Genomic DNA, 25484 nt, shown 5'->3' on the forward strand with positions numbered 1-25484 from the left:
GCAGGGTGGAATAAAAGTAGAAAAAACACTCATTTCATAACAAATCTTTAATAAATTTGTCATAAATACAAGCACTCGGATCACTTCAGGCTGTTACAGATAATACACTACTACACTGACCAAATCAAATCAGTGTAGTTTTCACACCAAAACAATGGATTTACGTAATAAACACTTTCAGCAAAGTTTAACAAAATGTCAATAAATGCATGAATGAAAATGTGCAACATGGGCATGATAATGTTTGTTAAATCATTCTCTCTGTGCTTTCTATTAACTGGCATGTTCCTGCAGTGAATAACTGATTCTTTTAGATTGCAGTCGAGTTATGTAAATCGTGTGTGTGCACGTGAGTGTGTGTGTGTGTGTGTGTGTGTGTGTGTGTGTGTGCGTTCATCACGCCACACGCATCATTAGCTCCTCCAGCGCCCGTTCTCGGTGGTTTTCATGGACCAGCAGGACTTCTTTGATGGCATTCTGCTGGAATCCCATCTCATTGAACTGGCTCAGCAGGTGAAGGAACTCTCCGGCCTCAAGAGGAACACATAATTATGTTGATTTTTTTTTATTTTTTTTTTTACACAACTTAAAATAAAACTGATTATGTTGAGGGGAACCTGTTATTATCTCTAGGAAGATTTAAGACTAGCTGTGTGCATGTCTTACCTTTGTTTCACAGTTTTGAAACATCTCCAAAGCTTCTTCTACCTGGGCCATATCGTAACCCAGCTGACACAGATGGTCACATGCTACCAGGTAACTCAACACCTGCAAACACACACACACGCACACACACACACACAAATATTAACAAAGGTGGGAAACACAACACACTCTCTTCCGTTGTGTTTGTGTTGTTCAAATGAAAAATATTCTTATCTGCTACCAATCAGCTGAACTGAGAAAAAAGGCTAATAACTCTGGTTGGGATCACTAACTATCTAACAGTGCTGGAGGAAGCATTCAGATCCTTTACTTTACACCACACTGTCAAAATATCGTATATTTATATATCATCGTAAGTAATACTCCTGCATCCAAAGTGTTCCTTCAGTAAAAGTATTAGAAAAAGGATCAAAATAAAAGTGCTAATGCAGAAAACTGTGACTATTATACCGTTAAATATTACATCATTTAAGTATTATTGCTCATGAAACAATGTGTAAGCAGCATGTTACTGTTGCAGCTGCTCGAGGTGGAGCTCATTGGCTCTTTTACTGTATTTTCATGATTATTATTAATAATAATAATCTTCTGATTGCTTTCTTAATTAAAACATTGACTGTTTGGTTTGTAAATCTTCAGAAAATAGTGAGAAATGTTCATCACTGCCAAAGTGACACACTCAGATTGTTTGTTTTGTCCATTCAAATGTCCAAACATCAAACTTTTTACAAATGAATTAAGATATTTTTTTAATGAAAAGCATCAAATCCTCACTTTTAAGAAGCCTTTTTTTTTTGCATGAAAATTTGATTACAAAACTAAATGCCAGTGGTCTGTCAGTGGTCTGTTGGATTTACAGATTAATAGTTCCAGTTTACTGTTGGTAGTTTAATTTATAATCTTTTGCAAAAATCTTAATTTCGTAGAGTAACTCCAAGTGTCAGATAAATGTAGTGCAGTAGAAGTAGAAAATGTCATGAAATAAATACTGAAGCAAAGTACAAGTACCCCTAATTAGTAACTGAGTGCAGTACTTTAGTAATATGCTCCACCACTGTCTTCTGGTTAAAGCTCATGTTATTTGTTTGTGAGTATCTTTCATGTCACATCGTAGGCTTATTATAAAGGTCTAAACCTGTGGATGTTTAATCTCTGCAGGATTAGAGCTTTAATATCTTTATCCTGTCACACTAATCCATAATCTGTCTATACATGACTTCAATCAGCAGTGAACCTTGTCTCAAAGTGAAACTAACTACAGACTTATGATGCTAAGCATGAGACCTCAGACATTACTGTTGCAAGGAGGAAGGCAATAAAGAAGTGCTGAACTGACTTCACATCTATCTGATGAGTTTAGGAGGTGAGCAGAGGCTGAGGTTGTCCCTCTGACATCAGTGCAGTGAAATACAATCAGTGTGAGAACAGTGTGACCTGTCCAGCACGAGGCAGAAGAACACACTCATTAAGTCATTTTGCTGCTGATGAATTCTTATTGAACTGATTCACCAGCTGCCACAGCAGAGAAGACAGAGGGAGACACACAGGGAGGAATGACAGCGACTGATCTGAAATCAGACTTTAAACTTTTAACATTGAACATACCAGTGAGACAGCAGCGCTGCTCTGTCAGAAGAATTATTCATGCAACTTTAAAGCTACTTCAGAGGAGCTCCGTCGAGGTGTTAAACCCATCCCTGTCTCCTTTCTTTCTCATGTTAAAAATGCTACTTCCTCCACATGCTCTCTTTCCCATCATCTCTGAACTGTGGCTCATTGTTTACTCTGAGCTCTGAGCAGACATTAAGCTGGTGGTCTTATGGGAAAACACATAAATAACACAGCGGCTGTGGAAACTCTGAGGTCTATTTTTACACTGGCTTAGAGTGGCTTAGTATACTGTATTTTGGTTTCATTCTCACCTCCACTTGCCTAGCTGGTACAGTAGTAGCAGTAGTTGGTAGCCTTGGTATTTTTTGACCTGTGCACATTTTTATTCAAAATTGCAATTACCAAAAAGCAGAAAGCAAACTGTCTGTACATACATCTGTGATTTGAATCACACAAACCTCCATGCTGAGGTCACAGGACTGTGTGTTACTGTGAGTTTCTACTGTCTGGTTATTTCCCTTCACCACACTGGACCCCCTCCTCTCTATGATGTGTGACCAACACAGCACTGAGTGTGCTGGAGCTGCTGACGGCGCAGTAGCTTTTCAAATAACAAAAAACAACAAAGTAACATCATAGTTGGAATCAGTGCTAATGTTTGCTTCGTGACAAATTACAAAGAATGACAATAGCCATCTGTTATTGGATAAAAGTGTTTCTACCAATATATATCCAGTATTTATTCTCATATATTGAGGTACAGCATGATCATTACCAGGCCTCAATCTGGTATTTGGAAGGAATTTAAAGAGAACTCGTAATGTAAGTAAATAAGCCACACACAGAAAAAGCATCCACCACCAAAATTCACTGATGAAGTGTCAGCTGCTGTCTGCTGTAGAGAGACGCTACGGAGATCTTGTGTATAGACAGTTGTTTGCCTGTGCTTTTGGCATTAGGTCTGAAAGTTAGTTAGTTACTGTTAGAAGAGACATGCTTGAAACGTTTTAAAGCTGTGAAATGACCCAACATTTGTTGTATCATATTTTAGTTGTGATTTTAGTGCAACAACTCTTTTCATCGACTGTATTCTTCATGTTTTTAACTGTTGCAGTTAGACTGACTGATGGGTGACACTCCTGGTTTTCACCTCAGAGGGGATTACTGAGAAATGTCATTGTTGCTGTACTCCACAACAACAAAGAAGAGCACGTGTGTAGTGTAAATCCACAGGAATGTTAACCACCTCAGGACGTAGGCCTACTTTACAACATACACAGTAACATAAAGGCTACAGTGCAAGTGTAAAAACACATATGTTAATTGTTTAGCATGTCTGTAGTTTGGCATTTTGCTCCCATCTGTACCCTCCAGTGTTGCTGAGTATGCTATATGGTCATTTTGAAATAAATCACAGCAGATTTATGAAATGCTACAGAACTCATTACCTCATCTTTCCCCAGTCTTACAGTTCTGCTGCTCAGTAGCATTATACTGCGCCCCATAATAACAGAATAGGTCCCTTAATAGTTCAAAAAAATACCTACAGCTTAAATTCTTTCTAAGTTCCCGTATTGTCACCTCTTACTCTCTACCTTCACATCCTGTTCCCTTGTACCTACATGTGTGTATCAGTGTGTGCTGGCCTTTGGAGGCTGTAATCTAAGGTGTTACTAAAAAGGCACAGTCTTACTGTATGTGTTAGTGGCTGACCTGATCTGGGGGTCAATGAGAAGGGCAGTGAAGTCAGAGATAATACTGTATGTGCTGTATGTGGCACTGACTGACCTGATCTGGGGTCTGCCGGCCTGTGTTCTGCAGGGCGATGATGGCAGTACGGAGGGGGTAACCCCGAGCAGTGATGGATTCCAGCAGCTCTCTCTCCTCTGGGCTCAGAGCTGACAGGAGCTCTGCTGATGAGTCCAAACCAGAGGAGGGGAAACCCAGACCCAGGGGTGAGGTGGCGGGGGGGGTTCTACAGGAGTCTGGGCTGAGAGACTTCTAGGAAACAACAGACTGTAGTCAGTGACTGTGTGTGTGTGTGTGTGTTTCCACTGACAGAGACACTCAGACAGTCAGTCTGAATCTGACTTTACTGCCTCAGATTCCTTCTGTGACACTGACAGCAGCTTTGACCTGAGATGCAGCTCTGCTGAGAAAGACATTTTCAGAGAATTTCTACTTGCTAATCCTGATGAACCTCTTATAACCTGGCTGGATTCAGGGAGCAGACTTTACACAGTTTATTTTTAGAGTGCAGATCCCTGAAAACATTTTGGAAATGTGAGCTACAAAAGCACCTGATTTCTTCCTCCAGCTATTATTCGGTGACAGAATTAAAGGACGTTTCAAGACTGCCTTGTTGCCAACACAAGTATAAATACAGTCAAACTAATTTGGCTGTGTTAAGCAGAGATGGTATGTGCTATATACTATAGTGAGCCTGGCTTAAGTGAGGAGATTTATAGTAGGGCTCAGGAAAAGGCGTTGCCCTCAGGCCCTTATTTGTAGCCTGTATTCACAGAATGAGCCTGCAGACCAGAGCGAGGGCTGTCTGTACTACAGAGCATTAGCTCTCCTTAGCTTTCCATGGTTACAGCTGACATGTTGTGAATGAGAGCAATGTGAATGCACGATGTCCAGTGTGTCGATTCTGAATGGAAAGGAAAATGTAGTAGAGCAAACATTTTTTAAACATACAAACAAGACAGTCAGAGTAGTGTATTCTGCATAATGAGTACTTTTACTTTTGGTGCTCTTAGTATGTTGCACATGAGTCAAATTTTGTACGCAGGACTTTTACTTGCAGCACATGTATTTTTACATTGCTATAATTCTATGTTTACTGAAGTAAAAAGGTCTAAATACTTCTTCCACCACGAGTAACCCCGGTCAGCAGCGCTATTGGTCATGATAACACCAAAGTAATCATTGAGAAGAAGCCAAATTCTGGCAAAAAATATCACTAAAGCGGGTCCGATTGGACAAAGAGCACAAGAAGTCACATGATCACTCAGATACCACTTTACTGGGGTCAATTCAAAAGTGAGCTCACCGTAATGATAACGTATTGTACAATAAACTCATGAGCATGTAGAAGGACTAATAATAGAAACTGAACTACTACTAAACTACTTAAAATAGCCCACACTATTAGTGAGAGGCTTGATTTGACTGTGTATTGTTCAGTTCTAAGTTAGGCTCAACACACCCTGAAGTTATCTTCCTCTAAATGTCAGTCAGCTATTACAATCCCTAATGTTAAAACGTATTTCTCTTACCAAATGTGTTGTGTTGAGGTTGTTGATGCTGGGGAGCCTGTCGACTGTATTGGCTCTTGTGTTGGGGGCTCTGCCATCAGGGGTCCTGTGCGAGAACGGGCTCTGGGATTGGCCGCCTGTGTTGGGATGGTGCTGTTCGGGTGAGTCCAGCACTGAGAGGGAGCACTGCCGTAGGTTCTTCCTGCGCTGGTGAGGCAGGCTGCTCAGGCAGGCCGGAGGGTTCAGGAGGTCGGGTACGAAGGCTTTCTGTGGTTTTCTCTGACTGTGCTGACATGAAGCAGCAGGGTGCTCTCCATCTGAGCAGGCTTTCACTGGCAAAGTGTTCTCTCCTTCATCATCAGAGTCTGAGATGTTAAACTTGGTGCGCAGGACAGCTGGGTTGAGGCTGTGGGAGCGCTGTCGAGGATTGGGCTCCCAGAAGTCGGAGCAATGGCGGCTGGCCAGGCGGCTCTGCTGGGGGCTGCTGAACATCATCCAGTATGGTGGACAAGATGGCAGAAGTCCAGATGAAGAGGAGGAGAGCTGAGGCTTGTCCTGCTCGTTGAAGCCACTCTGCAGCCCAGTTAGCACCCAGTTCTCCAGACTGAAATCATGCTGTCACAACATGGACAAACAACCTCTCAGTGAGACACTCAATTCTCAGCTTATTTCCACATCAAGCAATAACAGAGCAACACGATCATTATTTGGAGTAGTGTTTGCGTCCACCTGATGAAAGTCCAATATTAACTTTCTTTTAGATCTGTTTTTGCTCTCCAACAACTCCTGAGGGAAATCTGTGGCTCTTTAGCTGCTAAATCACCAGCTATTCTCTAACTGTGTCTGTCTGCTGGTTGCTGATGAGCAGGCAGCAGCTTTTTAGATATTTCTCACTGAAAACACTTTGGCCAGCAATGACACTGATGGGACTGGTGAGAGGGAACCAAAACAGTAAAGTTGTGGCAGCCAAGACAGCTTAACAATGAGATGAAACACGGCATAAAGCTCAGTGAATCCAAGGGGGGCAGGTTCAGCCTGTCATTCCATGAAGGTTTGACAGCCCCTTTAATATTCCACATAGTAATTTCATCATTTCTTAATATATTGAATATAGCAGCTTTAAAGACTCCAATAAAGGTATAATAAAGTCTGGAGCTCAGCTTTGATCCTTTACAGCAGCTGACAGTTGAAAGTGTGGGCTATACACACCAATGAATTTGAAAAGTGAAGTTATTTGTGTTTTTTCTGCCTGTAAAGCAGCAAACCAAAGAAGGTGTGTGCACATAGTGGGATACACAGACGGGTCTGGGTGTCACATACTGTAAATACAACATGCACACACACAGACACACTCACCTCTGTCTCCTGCAGTATGGTGAGGTAATCAGGGGCAATGACATTCACGTCGTCTTTGACTTCCTGTGAGGCAACCTGTGGCATCTTCAGAGGGACGCCTTCCATCACTGCTTAGGTCACTGAGACACACACACACACATACACATACACACACACACACTGTTAAACTTCTGATTATTCTTGACACCATTCACAAACACTCCAGCGTAGGCACATGAACCACACATATCCAAGCGTGCAGATTTTATGTTGCTCAAGTTACTTTGCTCAAGTTCATTTTCAACCTGGACCAAATCGAAACACATTCATTCAGCAGAAATCTCTGCTGTGAACATGCTTCACCGTGGAGGTAAGGAAGGAGCCACAATTTGCGTCAAAAACAGCATTTGTTCTCTGAGTCTTAAGTCACTTTTGAGCACACTTGATATTTTAGATTCAGCATGACTTGGAGAACATAAATAAACATCCATGAATCCACTTAAGGAATCATAGAAAAAGATGCTTCAAAACGTGCCTTATTCATCAGTATCAAACAGCAAAACTTTGAAACCCCCTGATATATGGCGTCATTGTGCAGAACAACCTCATTTAGCTCGTTAGCTTCAGCACTCAGAACTCAGGTAGCAAAAGCTGATAAACGGTTGAGGTTGAAAAAGAGACATTTTACAGCATGACTGTAACTGCTGTGAAAATGCCCCCGAGTCAATATTGTATAACAGCGTCTGTGTACACGTGGGTTTGGCTGTGGCTCAGAGGTAGAGCAGGGAGTCCACCAATCAGCTGATGCATGTTGAAGTTAAGAGGCAGTACGGAGGAGCTTGGCTGACCACGTGGATAAAAGATGAAGGGAAGTAATTGTCCAGTCACATACAGAAAACCAGGTTCAGACAGTCAGATATGAGAAAAGCTGAACCCAAACTTCTGCCTGTCCATGAGCGAATCACATGCAGAATAAGGATCAGGGCTTCCAGCTCTGCTCATTTCATGACTCTGTCTGAGGCTGAGAACACTGTGAGTAAATCATAAGGCAGACGGGTGATGAGGTAAATCAGCTCAATGTCCCCCATCCCTTCTGTTCTGTGAAAGTTAATCACATCTTTGTTTGTTCCAAGACACCAACAAGCCAGATGGTCCAGGACAAACAGCAGCAGAGAGGACATATGCTCTTTAAGCTCCTTGTGTCGCCTCTGACGTGCAAAACACAAAACATTTGCTAATGTCAGCGGACAAACAACATGGACTGTAGGTGGCCGGTTTAAGGGCAGTACAAAACTTAAGAAATGTACACAAATGTAAAATGTGCATCCTGGTGAACAAATACTGGATATTCTTCTCCTCTGTTCCCATCACAACAGATGTGCTACCAAACTGAAAAATACAACTGTTATCCTAAAGATCTGACGATCTGACTTAGTGATATTCTAAATTACATCCAAAGTCTATTTGTAAAGTACGTTGTAAAACACAATATACATAACACTTCTTTTTTATATACTTATATATACTATCAGACATGAAACAGTTGAATCACATTCAGATGCTTTATCAAGCGCTATCAGGCTGCAAACATTTTATATTGTGTATTTTTGTAATTGTCTGCTAGCTTACAAAGACCTTTCAATCAATAAATTGTATTTTACTGGTAATATATTCAAAAGGCTGGAGTAATGGGTGGCATTCTGTATGTCTGTCCTGTGAATTAAATTAAAATCTATAGCATACATGGCATAACCTAATCTTCCGATAGCTTTTTTGTTACAGGTAACTTGTTGCACCACTTTTTACTATTTAAACTCTATATTAGCACGTTACAATAACACAAACGACAGCCTACCTGTTTGTGCTGCAGCTGCGGTCAGACTCTCAGGTGCGAATGACGCTGAGTCTTAGACTGCAGGTTAAATTAGAGCAAAGCCACCTGGTACACTAATCTACAGACTGAGAGTAACCACCTCAGCTGATTTACTGTCCACACACACACACACACACACACACAGTGCACAGAGTGCACAGAGGATATCAACAAGGAACAGGAGTAGGGGAGCCAATTCCTGAGTGATTGTGCTTCGATTACTCTCATAAACGCAGGTTTTATTGCATAATTAACTCATTTCAAATTCTTAAAATAAAATATGATGTTCATCTTGATAAATAGTTATCACACTTTCATCACACTTGAATCCAGAATACGACTGGACAGATTTCTGTCACGTTTGAGCATTCACAACTTCTGATAATTCTGGCAACCTCCTCCCTGACATTTGGTCTGATGCCACCCTTCAGTCCATCAGTTGTACTGGGACTTAAAGTCTAACACCTGGGACATGAAAAAGTATCTCAGTAATGAATGGCTCCTTTGCTGTGTGGAGTTTCTGGAAGAACAATCTTACTTTCGTAACCTGGGACTGGGACTTTTCCTTCACTGCCACCATCAGGACAAGATAAGAGAAACCTTTGCTGATGCCCAGCAGGGAAAATGTGGTTACTGTAGCTCAAGAGCAGAATAAAGCACAGATAAGTATACAAAGTGAAAGAAATAATAATAATATATAATAGAAGAAACAATATATAGAGAAGAAATGATAATATATGAAATAAAATAAGAAAAGAAGAGAAAGTGAACACATTCATGATTGTCAGAGGATAGGAGGTAGAGTGAATGAAAATGAATAAATGTATAATTGGTGGGTTATAAAATGTATGACTGTATTTTGTTTTTCTGTTCTACTTTCTGAAATAAATTCCTCCCCACAAAATGCTTTTTTCATTACTGAGGTACAAAACGGGTTCCGGGTTTCAATGTGCTGGTTCTCTGTGTGGAGTACACATGAACTCCCGGTGCAGGTTATTGTGAATGTGAGTGTGCATGGCTGTCATGTGACTAACCTGCCTGTGTCACAGGGTCCACACAGACTGGCTCCTTATTTTATTTATTACCATCGTATAGTTTGTGTTGATACACTTGGGCAATGTTGTATTGTATGCAATGCCAATAACCCATCTTGAATTCAACAAAAGAAAAAAAGAAAAACCAAAGCCATCTAGTTCCTTCTCATCACTGTCTTCATTTATTACATCTGACATCTCAAACGCTGCAACGCTGCAAAACAAAATGACATCAGGTCACAAGTTCCTCCTTCTCTTGTTCAGGTTAAAGTTGTCGTGCTCTCAACAAAGTTCCACATTTTTAACCCCATCATTAACGTGTCGCCGTGTCGGTACAGACAGCTGGGTTTGTACCGAGAGGCAGGCCCACAGTGATTTGGACTTCTAGGTTAGTGTTGGATGTCAGGCACTAGTTGACAGCACACAGTGGGTCAGAGGCTTTCGCTCTCTGTGTCAGCAGTGAGCAGAGCGGAGGCCCAGGCCTGGTCTGAGGGAGCGTCTGGCAGGATCCAGCCCTGAGGAACCGGAGAACCGTCAGGGTGATCTGAGGCGACCACAAACACATCCCACTCTCTCCTGAAAGAAAGAAAGTTGACATGTGACAGCAGGTGTTAGTAATTTACTCTGACTCTTGTGCTTTTTGTTGTTCTGTGACACACAGACTGAGGTGATGATGAAGATTAACCTGATTTGTAGTAAAGCATGAAGTGAGCGTTCGGCCTGAGTGTAATATTCTGTGAAGGGCTGCAGAAGAGACTCAGCAGGAAGCTCATCTGTGAAACAAACAGGGACAGGTTGGTATTTAACCAACAATATCGTACAAAACACACAAACATTTGTGATTTCATCTCTTTAACGGAGGACAAATGTCCCTTTGATGGGACTTTGAGGTGTTACCTCCGAACAACATGGCGTCCACTCTGCGCTTCCTCTGCAGCTGTCTCTCCCTCTCTTTCTTCACTCGTTTCTCCCGCTCTCTCCTCCTCTCCTCCTCCTGCTCTCCCTCCAGCATCACCATCAGGGCATTCTCCTCTGCTGAGTAAACTGCTGTCCTCTTCTTCATCACACACCTGAGCTGTTCCAGCCGGCTGCTGAAGGCCTCGTCACATTCTGGCTCAGTGGCGATACCTGCCCCCCCCCACACATACAGGAAAGTTAGGAGCGAGGCTTCTGGTTATTCCTTTCACTGAAGCAGAAACTTGGAGAATTAGCAGTATGTTATGGTGGTGATTTTGTGGGTGAAAGTCTACAATTACTTCTGCCTTCTATAAGCTAGGGGCTGGAAGGCAACCTGAACAAATAGCTTTGGGTAACAGAAGCGTAACACAGAAGCATAATCAGCTTCTGTATTGACTCTTTTGCTACACTGAAGACGTTGAAGCGATAAACCATCAAGACTGGAAACTGGAAAAAAACTTGGCCTGGCTTTGTCCAAAAGTAACAAAATCCATCTTTTAGCACCTCTAAAGATCCCTTATTAACATAACAAAGGTGTTAAACCTTGAGGTGACAGTGCTGCAATTTTGTTACCCTTGAACAGAGCCAGGCTAACTATCACCTAGAAAGTAAACACATTTCCTTTAAGGAGCGACAGGCTGTTCCCACAAAAATCTCTAAGGAAAGTGAAGGTGCCTGTAGCATACTGCTAATATCCACTTAAGATGCTGGTTCAGTGAAAGGCATCAACCGCCAGATATGATGGGACTGGGGATGGGGTGTATGGCAGAATGCAGCAGTGACTGTCACCTTTCCTCGATGCTGCCTCTTTCCTCAGTTTGCGCAGTTTCTCCAGAGATCTTAGGATGTCCTGCATCCTCTTCACATCCGCCTGCTTCTTCCTCACCTCACAGAGAACGGCATCTGCGGCCAGCTTCAGCTCCTGCTCCTGGTAAACGAGAACAAACAGACAAACGGTAAATGGTCTGGATTTGTACGGCACCTTTCTGATCATTTTGACTACTCAAAGAGCGTTTACATCACATCCTCGTTCACCCATTCACACATCATTCATTCAGGAGGAATCTAAGTTGGAGGAGACTGTTCTTTCACACATGATTCAGGAGCAAGTTAAGGTTCAGTGTCTTGGCCTAGGACACTTCGACATGCTAACACACACCACCTACCACCGACCATCGGATTGATGGACGACCCACAGCCGCCGTACAGATTTTGTCCAGTGTGACAAATATATATATATATATATATATATATATATATATATATATATATATATATATATATATATATATATATATATATCCTTTCCAATCCCCCCCTCAGACAAATGTGTCCAAATAAAACAAACATTGTGTTGTATTTGGACACTCGTCAGGAGGATCTGTGTGTGTGTGTGTGTGTGTGTGTGTGTGTGTGTGTGTGTGTGTGTGTGAACATAAGCAGACACACACTAGCCATAAGACACTTACTTCTTCTGCCCCCAAGTGGATAAAAATGAATCCATCTTTCATCCTCTGACCAATGCACTCACCTTCTTCTTCTCCTCCACTTGGACTATCTGCTGCATCCTCCACTTATCTATGGCAGCTTCTTTCTCGGAGATACGGTCCTCTCTCTGCTTTTCCTCCACCTGCAGCGCTTTCCTGGCTCTCAGTCGCCGGGCCCTCCTCTTAGCAACACGGGACAGTTTAGCTTTCCACCCGTCTAAGCCCTCTCCGTCACTGAGGGCTTTCAGCTTGTCCTGTAGCTCTCTCTTTACGTTCAAAGCCTTCGAATAAGAGTCCGTCCAAACACGCTCATCCTCCACGTTGTCCCTCAGAGCTCCACAGGTCTCTGCGAGCTGTGAGACGAGCTGAGCTGCCCTGTACAGAGCATCTCTCAGGCCGGAGACACAGCCGGGCTGCTGCTGCTGCTGGGTCTGTGGGGCCTTTGGGACCTTGTCTCTGCTTTGTAAGAACCGTCTGATCCACTGTTGATCCTGCCTCCGCTGGAGGGCTGTTTCATCCTCAGCTGACCTCTTCCCAGGGTCCTTGACGTTTCCCCGCGGAGGAAACTGCTGGTACGGAGCTCCGCCCTCACTAAAGTCCCGATATTCGTGCAGTTGTTGTTGTTTCTGGCTCGAGTTTGGGTCGTAAGGAGCAGTCTGAGGACCGGGTCTATACTGCTGGGTAAATGTCTGAAACGTTGAGACCCCGCTGCTGCTGTATGCGTTTGCCGGAGCGGGGGGCACCATGTTCGGGAAGTGTCCAGGTGGTGGGCAGCCAAAAGGAGGTGGAGGAACGGAGGGGTCAAACCCATATGGAAGAGCCATGTGAGGACCTCCGTAACCCCCTACCCCAGAAGACGGTGCGGGGAAATTACCCCTGAATCCGTAGGGGTGACTGTCATATCCCTGTGAAGGTGTCCAATGTGGGGCGGTATGGTCCGGCTGTGTGGGTTCATGAGCAGCGCGGTCCGCCGGTGGTCTGTTAGCGTTGTACGGTGCCTCCAGATAACCGCCATTATACATAGGAGGCTGCTGTCTATCCGACGGAGCTTGGTGATATGTGTTGTCCATGTCAAGTACAATAATACGCTGAATCTCTGGGAAACGTTCTGTTCAAAACTAGATAGTTATCGCTACATCTGTCGTTTCTATCAGTTCCTCGAAGGCGCCATGTTTATTTGACGTCTTTGTCTCTTTTTCAGGTTTCTGTGGCGGCAGTTTGTAGCCCTCTAGTGGGTTACACCGCCAACAGCCTGCAGTGGATAGAGACGGTACTGCAGCCCACGACTCAACGGGACTAATGAAGGACCATATCTGGGTTTTTTTTGTTAGTCTTTTTTTTTTTTTTTTTTAACCATAAAATACATAATACAGAAAAGAATCACAACTAATCTTTACTTGAATCAATTCCATTTACTTTATTTCACAAGGATGACTGACTTGGTAGACATACATACATAAATCACATACGTACATATAGATGTTCATATGTTGCCCGGATTGCTACTTTAAAAAAGTTTGCTCCTGGAGTACAAGGAAACGTTGGCTGGGATATATAGCTATTGGATGGATGGACTTCTGTCTGTGTGAAAGACAGGACATTGTTGTCTTGTTCTCAGTACTTTTTACTGTTTGAGGACAGGAAAACATCCTCGAAGAAGCAACTTTGAAACAACAATATTAACATTTCTGACATCAGACATACAATTTGGAACTAATTCAATGGAAAACCTTTGAACCCAGTAAAGCTTCAGTTTAGCTTTTGTAACTGAGTGTGGCGCTTGAGGATCATTGCAGTATTATACGGAGCTGACAGATGTCTTCCACATTGTATTATCATAGCTAACGCAGCCATCCCATCTGATGTTAATTCAGTGTTTAGGTTCATCCTGGATACTAAATGATCATAGTACTTTCCATAGTTTCCACATCCATGTAAACACTACAACCACCACGTGTGCATTTAGATATCACACCAACTAATAAAATACTGTAGTCATGTAGCAGGTGTATGTGTTGTTGTGGCCAACAAATTAAAGAAATGGATTAGATATCCATATGATTATCATTTCACAGGGCTGCTCAAGCATCTTCGACCCCAATAAGAGGGAAGTAAGACCTATTTGTGAAGTGGCATTAGCTACTGGAACCACGACAGATTCCTTCTGCTGCATCAAAGAAGACTGAAAGCTATGTGAAAAAATGTAACTTTTCTGTCAGAAAGGGACTACGATTTTTCCTCTCCTTAAAAAGTCTAATCTCCATCATAATACCATAAGTAGGGCTGATATCAGACGATGAGCAGACAGCCTTACAGGCTTCAGGTCAAACATTTGGCTGAGTGGTATACGGACAACAATCTGCTCCTTAACATCCCAAAACAAAAGAGAAGTTTACGTCACAAGAGTCCACCTTCTCCACCACATACATGATGACGAGGCAGTTTAAAATCTGTGTGTCCAACACTTCATATCTGGTCAGACTGTCTGTGCTACTGTGTAGCATGCCAGCTGCACACAACTGCTGCTGTCCAGCAAACGGTTCAGGACAATAAGATCCAGCACCAGGAGATTAAGGAGCAGCTTCCTCCTCAGAACTCCCTGTGTAAACTGAACACATTACAAAAACTGTGAGCACACACTCACACACCCTCAGACACTGCAATCACAGGTACAAACATGCAAATTCTCATTATACCCGAATATAAATTACAATTATTTTTCTATTCTTTTCTTTATCCGTACTACTATATTATATACTAGATTATATTTGATATTCTATTTTGTTATATTTCTGTGCTATACTATATGTTATGTTAAACTATATTACTACATTTCACCTGATACTATTTGTCATATCCCATACTATATCATAAAGTGTTATATTAATGTTACATTGACTTTGCATTATATTAGATTTCTACTACATCTATATAATAATACAGACAAACTAAGCACCATTACTTAATCTCAGCATGTATTAGTTGGATGTGTACTGTTACTGTTTTCATAGACTTGCTGACTCTGCTGTTAATAATCACATCACTTTACACAGTCATTTTGTGTCCAATTTCTCTCATAGGCAACAGTTTCTATACTATTTTGCATTCTTAGTTTTTTTTTTAATATCTCTTCTTATTTAGTTTTACTTTTACTTTATATTCTTATCTGTACTTATCTCTGTCCTTGTGCTAAAACAAGTGAATGTCCCTGCTGGGGATCATTAAAGGTTTATCTCACCTCATGTTATCTTAGAAAGCAGCTTAAAAGCTGTTCACGGTGTGATCAGGAAATTATCTCAGTAATCAGGACATTGTTTCAGAATAGAGTTTGTTGATATAGAAATGTCAATTCTGTCAGCACCACAAACAAAATTCCATTCGCCTCTATTATATCAGGATGGGGGCTGAAATGTTTCAAGTGGCTGTATCTAAACCTATTGGATGTTGTGAAGTTATACAGTCAGTGCATTGGTGAATGTGTTATGTAACTGATTGGTGCTTTATGATCAGTGACCAGCAGTGAGTGTGACACTGATACACCTGCAGCTCAGCAGACACAGTGTCCTCACACAGCCCTGCACACAGACACATTTATGATTCTGAGCAGCTTGTTCAGAATTCCCTACTAGGGAAATTGTAGTGCGCATGCGTAGCCGTAACCCGGACACAAAGTGCTAACTTCTACAAAAGGCTACAGCTAGTTCCAGTCTCTGGTGAATACACTACTGTAATGGGCTAACGCAGCCTCCGCGGGACAGGCAGACAGACAGGGAGGTAGGTAGGGAGGGAGACAGGCAGACAAACAGACAGACACCGTGTGCTATCAGTGGGCGGCGGCAGGGGCTTTGCGGAAGTGTGTGAAACCGGAGTCATATGACCAGACAGGCAGCCGGAGAAAATGCTACATAGATATGGATAAAATTCCTCGGACTAACATCCACAAGAAACACGGTAACAGTACCCATAAAACATATTGAGACACCGTAAATGCGTTTGGTCGTTGAGTTCTCACCGTAACGAGTGTTAGCGGCCACATACTCATGTTTAACAGTTAGCATTTGGCTAATATTGAAGAGTCAGGTGTTTGTGTCACGTTAACGGCCGAATTGGAGAACTAACTGCGTGCTGAAGTCACCATGTTGCCTGAATGTTTGTGTCCGACTGTGTCCACAGATGGAGGAGATTAAAGTGTCTCCTGACTACAACTGGTTCAGGAGCACGGTGCCCCTGAAGCGAGTAAGTACCTCATGATTTCTAAGCTGTAATTCCTGGGCCCAACAAGTACACATCAACACACAACATGTGTAACAAGTCATGTGATAAACGTGCAGGAAAAGGAAAGAAATGAGCTTTAGTAAAAAAAAAAAAAAAAAAAGGTATAATAGAGAAAACAGGGCATTCAAAAAACCAGACCAGGGATTATTTGGCCTGTTTGCTGATGTGTTTTAGTGTTCACTCTATGAAAATGAAGCTGAATCAATCGATCAATCAATGTGTTTAGTGTGGAACATGTCACTTATTGATCATTGTCAGGCAGCACGAGTAGATTTGCATATCTGCTAGATAAGTTTCTAGATGTATGTCTGCTAGGAGATGTCTGATGCCAAGTATCAGAGCTTCAAACCTCTGTAAAAAAACAAACAAACAAAAAAACGCCCAATTTTTTTTCTTTTAATTTGGGAGATGTGTTTTTATCCATCCTGCATTAATATGATATTTGTGAATCACTTCGTTCTGTTAGTGAGCTGTTCGATCATCAGTTGATAACTTACCGATTCCTGGTGTCCTCCCCCAGGAAAAAACAAGGATTTGAATAGCATTCTCTGTGTTTGTACATGCTTGTATCATATTCCTAGTTCTTAGTCAGTTCAAACATTCTGCCAGAAAACTGGTAAATACACACCAGGAAAAACATCTCCCTGTCTGTGTGTTAAACCTATAACCTATCAAACATGACATGTCTCCATCTCATTGTTTTAACCTGAATGGCTTATGTAGGCAAATGCTAATGTTACCCTGATATATCCATACTTAACTTTTACGCTTTCACTTAATAACTGTGACCCACAGTTCAGTCATCAGTTTTGATACAGCATTCAAAATAGACATATTGCATTTTTGGTTTATTTGATGAAACTACAAAATAGAGCAACCACTCAATGTATCAAAATCAACTACAGTTTGTATTTTTAAAATACAGAAATACGTTTACATAGGAACTGCATATTTAAGCTGCATATGATGCTATTTATCTGGACAGTGTGCATTTCTTCGCTAGCACATAGTCCATTTAATAAGATAAGATAAGATCAACTTTATTCATCCCGAAGGAAATTATTTTGCCAGAATACAAATACCAAAATTAGAGCAGTATACGCAGTTACAGAAAGGTTAGTAATTAAGTGAAATCAAAATAAGAATACAAAGTGTAAAGTGTCTAAGTGGATGCAAAGAAATAGTGCCTAACAAATTAAGATAAAAATAAATACAAAATGTGAGCTAAGTAACAAGAAGCGGATAAATGTTAAATCAATAAACATTACTACACTTAAAATTAAATGATGTTATTTGCTTTCCATTGAGTTATTTAGATATTGTGAGATGGCTAGAGGCACACAGGTTCAGTTACTACTCCACTCGCCCAACAAGCTGTCTGTACTTGATGGAGAGTATTTGAAGATAAATGTGTAAAGATATTTCAAACATTGTAGCTAATAATAAACAGCAATAAGAAATGCTGTCCTCTTTAGATGTTCCACTGATGTGTATAATGACGATTTGACACACAGGTCATAGTCATAAGTTCAGCAGTAAACATTTTACTGCAATATCATCATTACATTTTTCCTGTGGAGCTTGTTCAGATCATCATAACTACAAGATGGAAAAGTAAAGTGTTGAGTCCTCAGTTAATTAGTTTAATTATGCAAATTTAAAACCAACATATGAAGCAATTAAAAGTATAAAACTCTCCATCAAGTCATTAAAAGTCATGACATATAAGAAAATATATCATAGAGCTATGACTTTGTAACTGACTCATAATCTAGTCAGGCCTGCAGTGTCAGTGTAGTTGAAGGCTAATGAACTGATATGACATTTGGTTTTGGGGGTCATCAGCTATAAATCACTATGTGCACTGAACTTGGCGCCCTGTCAGTGTTGATCAGAATCCCTGGAGAAGAGAAGGTACTGACTGATTGTTGGATCTAGCATTTTTAATTATCCAATTTTCACAATCTGTCCACTACTATTTAAAAAAAACAAACAAAAAAAACAGCCCAGCTGTGCAGAAAACAATCTGGCAGCCCTGCTTGAGTTAGCCAAGGAAATAGTGAAGGCGGCAATGTGGCTTCGATTACTGCATTATAATATATGATAATAGCATGAATCTGCCTGCTGTTTCCAGCTGAACTCCAAAGTGGTGATGGTCTTTACCAGAGAGCTCTCTCATAAATACTGTCTCATGATGGAAATAACAAAAAGCAGAATTAAAGTCCTCCAAACAGAACCGCGGCAGCTGCTCTGCTTCATCGTACAGTGAGACACACTAGACTGGCTAATGGCTGAGCTGCTCAACATCAGCAACAAGAGTGTTTGCCCCCTCCACCCCTGGGTGCTCTGCTCCTGTTGGTGGACTTAAACTGCTCAGAATGCTTTCGCAGCAATCACACTGATCCTCATACCGCTTACTAATAAGAGCTCATTTTCACATCTGCTTTGTTGGCAGCACACAGAGTGCTGTCTCACTACTTATTACTAACTACTAACTAGTAATTACAGTGTAAAGCTTCTGATAATATAGTCACAGTCTTGCCATTTAGTCCCTCATAACTGTGGTTGGTTGTCCACACTGTAAAACATTGTTTTTGGCTTCACCACAGTGTTAAAACCACTGCAGAAAAACTGACAATGCAGGACAAAGATGAGGACAAATGGCAGGAACACAGCATCAACAAACAACATGATTTATAATAGATACAAATACTGCAACAATAATAAAATAAAATGGCCGAAGGGTTCAATTAAAGTAGGCCGCATTGAGCATCCTCATTTAATTTGGCTTAAAAACTTGTTCAGTATTGTTTTGGTGCCTCTAACTCATCCTGAGGATTTACATCGTTTGGTTACATCTGAGGCTTCCATATAGTATTTACTGTTCTCTGCTTCTCCAGTTTATTCTCGATGGACAGACATAAAATAAAAAGTGAATAAAGATAAAATGATAAAATACTTCCAGGGTTACTTCATTAAACATCAGTCAGTGACATTCTTCAGACTCTGAGTGACTCTTCTTCTAACAGAGTAGTCAATGTTGTCTGTGAAGGCATCACTTACTGCTGGCAGATATTTAAACTACAGACAGGAAGGAATTGGTCTCATGGCTCATGTTGGTTCAGTCACCCATCACATGCTGCCTATGACACAGTGTGTACAGTTTTGCAGCCTCTTGAAGGGTCAAGAACTCCCAGTTTGCACCACTGCAGTGACTCATGTTTTTTTTTTTTTATTTATGTAAAATCACCTTTCTGTTAGTTTCATGTGTTAGTGTGAGGGAGGTTACAGTCTCATCGCTCCACACAGATCTGATGCTTTCAATGCTTCACTTTAAATGGTCAATGGTCTGTACTTGTATAGTGTCTATATATAGCAGTCATTTCAACCACTCAAAGCGCTTACGTCACATGCTTCATGTACGTCAGCATTTGCTCATTAAATCTATTCCCACTTGCTTTTCATCCACACGCCAACCTTTACACCTCACACAACAGGAAACCCTTTTTCTACATAAAAACAGGTGGATGAAAAACACACAAGGAGAGCAACAGGCACATCTTGATTTGTGACTCAGAATGTAGTTGGCTGATTTAATCCGTGAACTACACAGAACCACTGACGCTCCAGGCAGACGACAAGCTGATGGATGGTTGCTGGTTTTAGAACCTTCTGTTTGTGTGGAGCATCTGTACCAAACCATCTAACAGAATACAGAAAAAGAATATTTGGAGAGGTGTGAGGTGATGTTTACTCATGTCTTTTGTGTGGAAACAGAGCTATAAAGCAGCTGTCAGGTGTGTGTGTGTTAGGAACACACACACACACACACACACACACACACACACTCACTCACTCACTCACTGCACTGAATAATCATGTGACAAGTTGAAGAGCTGTGCCGTTGCACATGAATCCACCAGCAGTCTGCACTGCTGTAGTAATACAAATCATTTCTGGACTACTGTAAAGCTGACATGGATTCATTAGTTGATTCATTAGTTTATTTGACAGAAATGTAATCAATGAATTTTTAGTAACTAGTTTGGTTATCATATAGTTTGATTTAATTTAAAAACAGAAATACAAAAGATTTGTTGGTCTCAGCTTCTTAAATGTGAGAATTCACTGCTTTTCTTTGTCACATAACCGAGTGCTCATCCTGATTCCAACAGTCACACCTTTATTCAAGTGTGTGGTCTTTATCGTAAGCTGAACTCCGTACTTCCTGCAGAGCAACGCTTGCATGATTGAAGAGACACTTCAGGGCCACGATGTTGTTTTCTCACAGTGTTTTTACCTCCTCCAGATTATTGTTGACGACGATGACAGTAAGGTGTGGTCGCTGTATGATGCTGGCCCAAAGAGCATCAGGTGTCCCATCATCTTCCTCCCCCCTGTCAGTGGGACTGCTGAGGTGTTCTTCCAGCAGGTGCTGGCTCTGACAGGCTGGGGCTACAGAGTCATCTCGGTGAGCTCGTCACTGAAAGCGTGCTGCCGCCTCAGCATCTTCTTCAGCCTTTACAGCTGCATATTTACAAGGGCTGCAACTCACCGTTACATTCTCATTATTTAGTTCCTTATTCTCTCAATGAATCTGAACATTTGCTTTGTTTGATTGAAAAATATTCTCAGAAAACTGTGAGACAACAGCTAAAAGGCACAAAGCGGTAGCAAAATAATGAAATTGTAACATTTCCACCATGACTGATCATGTTTGTTGTTTCCAGCTGCAGTATCCGGTGTACTGGGACCTCATGGAGTTCTGCGACGGCTTCAGGAAGCTTCTGGACCACCTGCAGCTGGATAAAGTAAGTCTGTTTTCCTCCTGCTGACTCTTCTTTTGGAAAAGTAAGTGTGTGTTTGTTAGTCCGAGAGGTGGGGGCTGTTTTTTCCACCTGTACATAGATGAAGCCTTTCCTGATAACTGGCCCTATATGTCTCCCCAAATACATGAACAGTGAGCAGGATAGAAGTGTAGGTTAGTGATACTGAAAGTCTTGGACACCGACTGTTTGCTATGTGTTATTATTGGCAGATTCCTTCAAAACAAAGAGCAGACAGAAATGTTGTGTCTGACTAGGCCTAATTAGACTCTGATGATGATCTCCGTCACCTAAACCTTCAGGTTCATCTGTTCGGAGCCTCTCTGGGTGGATTCTTGGCTCAGAAGTTTGCAGAGTGCACACACAAGTCTCCCAGAGTGCACTCTCTGATACTGTGTAACTCGTTCAGCGACACCTCCATCTTCAACCAGACGTGGACAGCAAACAGGTGATTTTAAATGATCCCAGCGAAGACTTTCCTCTCTTTTAAGTTCAACGTTTGTTATTAACATCTGCTTTCCACCTTCCTGCTCAGTTTCTGGTTGATGCCAGCTTTCATGTTGAAGAAGATCGTCCTGGGGAACTTTGCTAAAGGACCCGTGGACTCTAAAATGGCCGATGCAATCGACTTCATGGTAGACAGGGTAAGTGTTGCAGAGGCGGTTCATGTTGGAGTAATGTGTTTCTGCAGTGTAGTGCCACAGTCATGAGAAGCAGACGTGACCTAAGGTGGTTCGGACATTTTTATGTTTTCCCACATCTCTTCTAGTGTGTTCAGTGGGATTAAGGGGCTAAGATGTGAGGAAAAGTGAGGTAATGTGGTCAAGAAGCACCGTTAAACTGCACACGTGAGGCTTATCCATCCTGTAATCTCACTTTTGTTTGAATGTCGCCCTCTGTGTGTGTGTGTGTGTGTGTGTGTGTGTGTGCAGTTGGAGAGTCTGAACCAAAGTGAGCTGGCATCACGGCTAACGCTCAACTGTCAGAACTCTTACGTGGAGCCCCACAAAATAAAAGACATTGCTGTGACCATCATAGATGTAAGTGTTGAACCACGTCTTCCCATCCAGTGTACCAGTGTCCATTCATGTGAATACTTACCACGTGTGCTCTCTGTGGAGGTGTTTGACCAGAGCGCGCTGTCACTGGAGGCGAAGGAGGAGATGTACAAACTGTATCCTAATGCCAGACGAGCTCATCTGAAAACAGGAGGCAACTTTCCGTACCTGTGCAGGAGTGCTGAAGTCAACCTCTACATACAGGTATGCTAATAACAAATGATGGCACAGCGTTATCAGCCGCAGCCTGCAGTGCAATGCAGTGATAAGAAGATAAATTCACAAAGCTCATTATTTTCAAGCTGTCAAACCCAAAATGCTGCCTTCATTAAAGATAAACTAGATGACTGCAGTGTTTGGTAGGAATGTTGATTGTCACAGATCGAGTCATGATTCCAGATCGAAGCATCACATGGGGAAGAAATCTACAAAATGAGCCCATGTATCATACGAACCTGATTAAAGACTATATGGTTCTGAATATGACATTCAGAACTTGCCTGAGAATCTCCTTGTTTTTACGTTGTCTTCAAGTATTCAGTGACATTTGTCTGTACATCCAAGGGTACACTGCAAACTGGAACTGCTCAAAGCTCATTCAAAATGTAAATATAGGCTAAAAAAAAGCTCTAGTTGTAGCCCACAGCTAACTCACTGAGTCACCACCACGACCGTTTCCATGACCGGTCACAGAGATGTGATTAAGTGTTGCTCAAAATTAAGATTTAAACACATTTGAATCAAAATGTAAAGAAATGTAGACTAAAACAGGTCTAAGAGAGAGTAGCAGAAAAAAGAAAACATGCTGAGATTCACTTTAAAATGCAAGGACAGGATTTGAGGTGAGGAGGAGCAGCCAGTGCACAGAAAAACAGGCCGTTGAATGAGTGTTCCCCACGCTCCAACACAACGCATCGCCTTGTGTCCGACGTCGTGCACGTGGAACCGGCCTGTCTGAATGCATTCCTCCTGACGCTGCTTGTCGTTCGTTTCCAGATTCACTTGCGTCAGTTCCACGGGACGAGATACGCCGCCATCAGTCCCGACATGGTGAGCGCCGAGGAGCTGCAGGTGCAGGAGAGTCACCTGAGCAGCAACCAGGACTCTGACGACGACCAATGAGAACGGCGTTTACCTGCAGACTGCCTCCGCATTTCCATCAGTGTCTCTCACTCTCCTCCTGAGCGCATCATCTCACCAGATGTTTTCCAGATCCGCCAATCCGAGAGTCAACTGAGAATATTTTTGACAGATGAAGCAATATTTTGATAATGACCTGTACATAAACTATAATGGGCTGCTTTGCTTTAAAAACATGACACCTTGCCTTATGTGGAATGAATCTGATGCACTCACAAACTGCCTGAACTGTTTGCCTCAAGTGTTCATTTCTATGTGTAATATATTATATTGTGGTTAACACAGCCAGCACTGAACTGGTTCCATGTTAACAGAAAGGTGAACACACTGGTTATATATCTGAAACTGTTTGTGCAATTCAACGAGATGATTTTTTTTTTTTTTTTTTTTTTTTCTCCATTTCTTTTGGAATACAGTTAATTATTTTGAATTTCACGCTGTTGTTATTTCCACCATGTGTCTCAGTGTTTGAAGCACGGCTCGGCAGTAAGCTGTCATGTTGTGTGTAATAACTGCCAGCTCTCAGCGGTGCCTCCATGAGATGAGTCCACCTGCCAAAGAATCAGCCTCTAAAACTCAAGTTCTGCTGAGCCAAACTGAAACGCAAAGTGTCACCGGACGTTCTGTGGTGTGGAGCTCAGAACACGACATCTCTAACCCTTTTAAGAATCGTCACTGCCCAGAAAGACAGAGGAGGCAGCTGTAGGACATCACGTTCCTGTCTTCTGCTCCTGAACACTTCTGTTAAGAGAATAAATGAAAATGACATGCTGTGCCTTTTTAGAAGAGATACAGCAGATTCTCTGCTATGAGTTCTGCTCATTTTAATCACTGTCATGCAGCAGAAAAACGGTTAAATGTTGAAACCCACTAATGTCATATACAACCAGTTAAGAAAAGCAGAATGAGCTGTTGCTGTTTCCTTTATTTCCATTTCCTTCAACCCAACCAACCATTCAATCCGTCCATCAAGTCTGCTTCAGCCTTCATTTTACTGGTTCAGTTTATCTGCAGCTGCTCGGTATGGATCACGTGGTAACATAATGTGAAAGAGGTCACTCATATTGACAGACAATTAGCAGCTTAATGTGCAGCTCTCCTCAGCTTTACAGTGAGGTTCACTCACTGCTCTCAGTAGCCTCGTTTTCAGACAGAAAGCTAAAGAGCCAGGGTTCACTACCTGCTCAGCAGCATGGAGGAGCATTCAGGAGTCACTGATACTAAAGACCGAGGTCTCCTTGAAGGTCACAGACACTTTTCTGCAGTGGAATAATGCAATGACCTCTTCTAGACCCTCGTGACACAATTAATTTTAGTTTTGTTTTAAAATACAGCCGTCCTGCAGCATTTCCTCCTCCCTCTCAGGACAGGGAGGGGGAAGTGTACTGTAACTGCATGACTTCATTTGGTGACATTGATATAATGTACACATGATTCACACACACAGTATGGAGGCTCTGCTGTATTAAATCAGAGGACTGATTAGGAGGACTGAAGGGCAAAATAAGTAGATTCACTTGTTTCGCAGCAACCTGCACCTTGTCACCATTTACACTAATATTCTTCATATTTGTTCACCATTTATCACTTGTGGAGGTTTTAATTGAGAAACCATTTGTGCAGGAGAAGAGTTAAGTGATGCATCAAACACAGAGGGCCTGCAGCACAAAGCCTGAGTCAGCAGAGCCAGTGATGAGCAGCTCTGTGATACCTGTTAGCTCAGGGTTTGTCAAGCCTGCTTTGTAGTACAGAGTAACAATACTGTTACTCAGTGTAGACAAATGTAGAATATGGAACGCCAACAGTTCATATAGATGTGATTTTCAACACGGGAATGTGTTGATTTATCACATGTTGTCAACATGCTGTCAGTGTGTGTGTCCTTGTATGTGTGTGGTTACCATGTTTGTGTATTTGATCTGTTGCTCAGTCAGACATGTTGAGCAGAAATTACCTCCTGGG

The 25484-nt window shown here is 41.9% G+C and overlaps 3 protein-coding genes across 4 annotated transcripts; 1 reads left to right on the forward strand and 2 right to left on the reverse strand.

Moving 5' to 3' along the window:
- Window positions 1-365: 365 nt before the first annotated feature.
- ubap1lb (ubiquitin associated protein 1-like b) lies at window positions 366-8790 on the reverse strand. Of its 2 annotated transcripts, none has more exons than XM_070834241.1 (6): window positions 8728-8790; window positions 6894-7012; window positions 5559-6152; window positions 4066-4275; window positions 667-768; window positions 366-531 (listed from the first exon to the last, which is right to left on the reverse strand). In XM_070834241.1, exons 2-6 carry the CDS (start codon window positions 6996-6998, stop codon window positions 397-399), a joined length of 1146 nt encoding a protein of 381 aa, XP_070690342.1. In that variant the 5' UTR covers window positions 6999-7012; window positions 8728-8790; the 3' UTR covers window positions 366-396. The 2 variants fall into 2 exon arrangements, with proteins under 2 accessions (XP_070690342.1, XP_070690334.1); XM_070834233.1 differs by having other exon boundaries at window positions 4066-4278.
- A 1157-nt stretch (window positions 8791-9947) lies between these two features.
- On the reverse strand, window positions 9948-13385 carry pdcd7 (programmed cell death 7). The gene is made up of 5 exons (XM_070830085.1): window positions 12268-13385; window positions 11526-11664; window positions 10677-10907; window positions 10465-10552; window positions 9948-10355 (listed from the first exon to the last, which is right to left on the reverse strand). Exons 1-5 carry the CDS (start codon window positions 13291-13293, stop codon window positions 10211-10213), a joined length of 1629 nt encoding a protein of 542 aa, XP_070686186.1. The 5' UTR covers window positions 13294-13385; the 3' UTR covers window positions 9948-10210.
- A 2513-nt stretch (window positions 13386-15898) lies between these two features.
- Window positions 15899-24421, forward strand: spg21 (SPG21 abhydrolase domain containing, maspardin). The gene is made up of 9 exons (XM_070828235.1): window positions 15899-16174; window positions 16397-16459; window positions 20808-20969; window positions 21229-21309; window positions 21627-21772; window positions 21860-21968; window positions 22257-22364; window positions 22446-22586; window positions 23379-24421. The coding sequence occupies exons 2-9, from the start codon at window positions 16397-16399 to the stop codon at window positions 23502-23504; spliced, it is 936 nt and encodes a 311-aa protein (XP_070684336.1). The 5' UTR covers window positions 15899-16174; the 3' UTR covers window positions 23505-24421.
- The last annotated feature ends 1063 nt before the right edge of the window (window positions 24422-25484 follow it).

This window comes from Pempheris klunzingeri, chromosome 1 (genome assembly GCF_042242105.1).
Source record: "Pempheris klunzingeri isolate RE-2024b chromosome 1, fPemKlu1.hap1, whole genome shotgun sequence".
In the NCBI taxonomy this organism is placed as follows: Eukaryota; Metazoa; Chordata; class Actinopteri; order Acropomatiformes; family Pempheridae; genus Pempheris; species Pempheris klunzingeri.

What these genes read in the sequence shown, in the direction of transcription:
- ubap1lb (XM_070834233.1), bottom strand. Translation starts at nt 6,998, where the DNA reads ATGGAAGGCGTCCCTCTGAAGATGCCACAGGTTGCCTCACAGGAAGTC. An exon ending in CCATACTGCAGGAGACAGAG is followed by an intron (nt 6,153 to 6,893) that starts GTGAGTGTGTCT and finishes ATGTTGTGACAG; the next exon opens with CATGATTTCAGTCTGGAGAA. An exon ending in TTCAAAACTGTGAAACAAAG is followed by an intron (nt 532 to 666) that starts GTAAGACATGCA and finishes GTTCCTCTTGAG; the next exon opens with GCCGGAGAGTTCCTTCACCT.
- pdcd7 (XM_070830085.1), bottom strand. Translation starts at nt 13,293, where the DNA reads ATGGACAACACATATCACCAAGCTCCGTCGGATAGACAGCAGCCTCCT. An exon ending in AGAGGCAGCATCGAGGAAAG is followed by an intron (nt 10,908 to 11,525) that starts GTGACAGTCACT and finishes GGGGGGGGGCAG; the next exon opens with GTATCGCCACTGAGCCAGAA. An exon ending in GGACGCCATGTTGTTCGGAG is followed by an intron (nt 10,553 to 10,676) that starts GTAACACCTCAA and finishes TTTGTTTCACAG; the next exon opens with ATGAGCTTCCTGCTGAGTCT.
- spg21 (XM_070828235.1), top strand. Translation starts at nt 16,397, where the DNA reads ATGGAGGAGATTAAAGTGTCTCCTGACTACAACTGGTTCAGGAGCACG. An exon ending in TCGACTTCATGGTAGACAGG is followed by an intron (nt 21,969 to 22,256) that starts GTAAGTGTTGCA and finishes GTGTGTGTGCAG; the next exon opens with TTGGAGAGTCTGAACCAAAG. An exon ending in AAGTCAACCTCTACATACAG is followed by an intron (nt 22,587 to 23,378) that starts GTATGCTAATAA and finishes GTTCGTTTCCAG; the next exon opens with ATTCACTTGCGTCAGTTCCA.